This window comes from Nematolebias whitei, chromosome 11 (genome assembly GCF_014905685.2).
Source record: "Nematolebias whitei isolate Nwh7 chromosome 11, NemWhi1, whole genome shotgun sequence".
In the NCBI taxonomy this organism is placed as follows: Eukaryota; Metazoa; Chordata; class Actinopteri; order Cyprinodontiformes; family Rivulidae; genus Nematolebias; species Nematolebias whitei.
Genome location: NC_056508.1, coordinates 42,338,258 through 42,343,285, shown reverse-complemented (window position 1 = coordinate 42,343,285; position 5,028 = coordinate 42,338,258). Strand labels below are relative to the sequence as shown.

Here is a 5,028-nt window from a genome sequence, read left to right as displayed (position 1 = left end):
GTGACTGGACAGAGGAGACATCTAGATGCAGCTCAGTGGATGAGGTTTGAAATGTCCCACATACCTCCCCCGTGATTTTCAGCACCTCGGAGCTGCAGAGCTGCTGGAAATGTTAGCTCGTTGTTCTCTCCAAGTCTGTCTTTGGAAACTACAGCAAAATCACAGCCAGTTAAAAGTGCACACATTGTCTTTCTCGTTTTGCATGCGAGAACCCCCTCTGCTTTTTATAAAGGCTGACTTATGGTAAAGAAAAATATATGTTCAGCTCCAGTTGACTGACTTTATTTTTAATAGTTTTAAATGTTTGAAATGCAAGTAATAAATGAGTTACTGCCCGAGCTATTGTAATTTATAAATTCAAAATCAGTACGTTTAAGCATTTATACGACTGACAGATCCGCCACGTCGGAAGAAAATGCAAATTAATTTAGATGAACATTTTTTTCTACTTTTGAGCTTTGGCCGCAAAGATATTTGGAAATCTAACCAGTGACGAAGACTAACCACTCAGCCAGGGGGTGAGTGTGTGTGTGTGTGTGGGGGGGGGGGGGGGGGGAGGCTTTGCTTTGAAGGAAATCTGGAACCTATAAACTGAGCAACTTCTCGGACAAGAAACGGACGTCACAATGGTCAGGTTTGATTGGCTGTGCCTCAGAACTTGTCTCCACCTCGCCGCTTCAGTTAGACCAATCGTTCAGAATTCATTCTTCTTCCATTCTTGAGCTCAGCTGTCTCAAAATGCCTTTCAAGCCAATCGGTGAACCAGGTGGGAGGGCAGCTGGGAGCCTCACAGTTGCCTCCCCTTTAAAAATCCACTCAGTTTGCTGTTGTTTCACATGCTGCCACAGGAACAGGACACAACAACAGTCATGGTTGCCAGTGTAGTGTGTACTCACAAAGACTGGAAACGATCTCTAACAGGTTTCCATGTGTGGGGATAAAAGTTTCCTCTCGGTGCTGATTCTTGTTCCATTTCAGCTCGTTTGACGGAGGGCGAAGCTGCAGCTGAAAGAACTACGACAAAGCAGAAAACCAGAGGACTCCCAGAGAAGAACGAAGCAGGAGAAAAGTTCACGAGGAAACGCAACGGCGACGCGAAGAGACACATCAAAGAAATCTGGAGACGCTCACGAGCGAGGGACACAGTTTGATAACGGACAGGAAAAGTGTGACTAAGCATGAGAGAGGAGGAGCTCTGTGATGATGGGTTCCCTAAGGGAAGAGTGGTTTCCAGCAAAGAGACACCTCTGTTTAATGCTTGCCCTGTTGTCGTAGCAACACCAGGTATCACCAAGCGTAAGCATCAAACGAGCTCGCATGTGGAGGACAACCGTACCACGATCACCCCTACTACCACAACAACCGCCAACGTAGTCAAGCCAGGGGATGACGTTCACATTTACACACAAACAGGACCCAAGAAGCTCAAAAAGAGCCCTCAACATGGACCACCTTCCTCTGGTCTGTCCCTTTCTCCTGTTCCTGGTCAAAGTCCCGGAGGAACCCCCGCCTTTGAGGATCCACACGCACAACGGGCCATAGCCAACATCCGCGAACGCCAGAGAACGCAGTCCCTGAACGACGCTTTCGCTTCGCTGCGCAAGATAATCCCAACGCTTCCATCAGACAAACTGAGCAAGATTCAGACTCTTAAACTGGCCTCGCGCTACATCGACTTTCTCTACCAGGTTCTGGAGAGTAACGAGCTGGACAGCAAGCTTGCAGGATGTAACTATCTGGCCCATGAGAGGCTGAGCTACGCCTTCTCTGTGTGGAGGATGGAAGGGGCCTGGGCAACCATGTCCGCTGGTCACTAGCAGGGTCTGAGTGGTCCAACAACTTCAGCAGGGAAGCATTTATACAAATCAAAAGTTCATTTTTGAAGTGTTGCTGTTGTTTTTGTCAATCCACAAGTTAGATGTAACTATTGCTATCCCGTTGTTTTAACTTTGCCAGAAGCCATTATGAGTGATCATCTTGTGGAAATTCACTCTGAGACTCCTCAAAGTGTGTTAAAGTTTGATTCATGTTTGCATTTATCTCAGTAGAGGTCAGAAAAATGAGTTTGTGGTTAAAAACGCAGTGTCGTAATAAATCTGCTGGACCCTCCTTTCATCTGACTCATCAGCTTTAGGTTCTGAACATCATCGCATGCAGTCAAGTTGTGCACCAGCCCCATCAAAGGTATGCAAACATAAACTTTACATGAAATATTTGTATCTAACTTTTTTCTACCTTCATGCTGCATTGGATAATTGTGCATATTATTAAATAATAATAATAATTTAAATGTTAAAAAAAAAAGCAGAGTTGAAAGAAAGTCAGAACAGGAAAAGAAAAACGAGAACTTTTGTCTTGAAACAAATTCCAAAACCTCAGAAATTCATGAATCCCTCGCCGCCATCGAACCCAACCAAAGGTGGAAAATGTAGAAGCTGTGTGCAGTTATTCCCTCATAAACAAATCAAACTTTTCTGGAAACTGGTTTGAAAAAATAAATAAATAAAAGAAAAATAATAAATAAGTGTCCTTTTGAAATGGTCAAGATTTGCTTGCTCTGCATGAAACTGTGCTACAGCTGACAAGGAGGCGTAATGAAAACAAACCGTCGCTAAAAAGCCATAAATCACATGTGTCATCATCAAAGGGAGACTGATGTGGCTCCCCACTGGGCTCCCATAAACCACTGGGAGTGATGGATAAGGTGAGAGCTGACGAACCCAAAGGCACACGTATAGCTGTTTGCACACGCACACTCTAAAGCTAGTTTTTAAAAAATTAATCTAAGTTTGCATGTTTTGGGGTTAAAAACATTAATGTTTTGTTCAACGTTTAAAGAATTACCAAAAATATCCTTTGCACGTTTTAATTTTCCTTTTCAAGGCATTTTTATTTTTTCCAGCAAGAAGACTTCAAAGACAATCAGGCGGACGAAGAGTCTGGTTTTCAAAGATTATTGTTAAATCTGCCAACATGCACAAATACAAGCAGCCTGTTATTAAAATGTCTCCGGCAGGTCTCTAATGTCTCCAGCTCTTTTATTTTTTTACCAAACCTCCTGGTTTGCACGGACACTTGATGTCTAGAAATATTTAGTTCTCATCCAAGACAGGAAAAGCAGCTTATGTGCTGCTGATTTTGCAAATTGAGATGCACTAAATAATGTCAGTAACAACAATTATCCCCACACGTAAAAAACTCAAACACATGATCTCCAAAGCATCTTGACGTCCGTGCCCTCTTTAGCGGTTTAGTCTGAAACAGAAATTTAAGACATTGTTTCTGTACATCCGGATCTGAATATGTAAAAATGTGCTCGCCACATAATCCAAAATATATCTGTGTGGTGGCTGTCTGCCTCTTTTTAATATTTCTAGCTTTCTGTGATCTCATCTAAGAATCAATTGGGCTTTGATGCAAGTGGAAACCTTTGGGGCGGCTGTGGCTGAATGGTTAGAGCAGTTGCCCTCCAATGCAAGAGTTGGGGGTTCGATTCCACCCGCAGTCACATGCCAAAGTCCTGGGCAAGACACTGAACTCCTCATCGTCTCCGATGTGTGTCCCATCAGTGTATGAATGTGATAAAGCACTGATTAATCTTTGTATAGATCTAGCAGAGTGCTGTATGGATGGGTAAGTGAAGGCACAGATTGTGTTGTAAAGAGCTTTGAGTGTCTTGATAAAATAGAAAGGTGCTATATAAGTATAGTCCATTTACCTCACATTGGGTTGGGAATACAGTATATATAAAAGCATCTTGATCCAAATTTTGCAGCCAAACCCTTTTTTTTTATTTTAATTTAGGCCAGATTTAAACATTGTTCAAAGTAATTTTAGGTCTTAATCATGTAAATTTTCATTCGTCAAAGCAAGTATCCTGGACATGGGACGATATGGTTTTCTCTTAGTAGTGATGCATAGCCATAAAAACTGTCATGTACTGTAGCTGTAGAGGTTGAGTTCACTTCTATGTTTGAAAAATAAAACGATCTTTCATTTCCTGAAGGTTTTGCTTTTTATTAAACGTTGCAAAGATTTATTTTGCCATCACACGCCGTCTCCTGTCTCTCTCGTTAAACTGTTTCCTTCGCCTTTCTTTTCCTTCCTCCCTCAGTAAGTGGTTTTAATGAGCTCTGTGTGCTTTTGCCCGGTCAATCAGGAACAGTTCATAACTCTGAAAGGAACACGCTCATGTGCAATTAAAGGCTCTGTGAATATTTACAGCCTGTTTAGACCCAAAATGTAGTTTGTATATGAACAGCAGCTTTGTTTAAGAGAAGTAGCAGTGGCTGCAGGTCATCTTTTCTGACATTTTAGCAGAAACTAGATCATTTTGTGTGTCACACATCAGAGCAAGAATAAACTTCAACAAAGTTTTACATTAAAAAAAACTAAATAGAAGTGAGATGTGGTTTTATCTGCAGTTTGCCTTTTTCTATTTAGCTTTGCTCTAGCAAAAGGCTGGCTAAAAGCTTTATGTGGCTAAAAGCTAAAAATAGCAAAAGGCTTAAATAAGAACAGACAATAGCTAAAAATTTAAAGTGGTGCAAGAATCCAAACATAGATTGTTTCCTTTAGCAAAGTTCAAGGAAAACAATGTTTTTGAATGTTTTAATATAATTTTCTTAAACATTTTTGAGTGTTAGAAAAATATATTGATGTCGTTTTAAAAGGAAATTATTTTTATAATGTTAAATAGTTTAACAAGTAGAAAAATTATACAAAAAAAAAAAAAAAAGTCATAGCATCCATCTCCTGAAAGAGCTAAACATTTTGACTTGTGAATGGCTAAACTAGAACAAAGTATCCAATAGTACGTTGAAAAAGTTGTACAGGAAAATAAAATAATGAGAAAATAATTGTGTGGATTCTGAGTCAGACTGAGCATTCAAACAAAAACTTTCATTCAAATTTAATAACCCCTAAAACATTAACAGAGAATTAGTCCTTGAGTACATGCACTTAGATTCTGTCCAGTGATACACACACACACACACACACACACACACACACACACACACACACACA

General features: G+C 40.5%; 1 protein-coding gene across 1 annotated transcript; it reads left to right on the top strand.

Annotated features, from left to right (window-relative positions):
* Nucleotides 1–832: 832 nt before the first annotated feature.
* On the top strand, nt 833–1,955 carry LOC119417172 (twist-related protein 2). The gene has a single exon (XM_037684384.1). It carries the CDS (start codon nt 1,179–1,181, stop codon nt 1,815–1,817), a length of 639 nt encoding a protein of 212 aa, XP_037540312.1. The 5' UTR covers nt 833–1,178; the 3' UTR covers nt 1,818–1,955.
* The last annotated feature ends 3,073 nt before the right edge of the window (nt 1,956–5,028 follow it).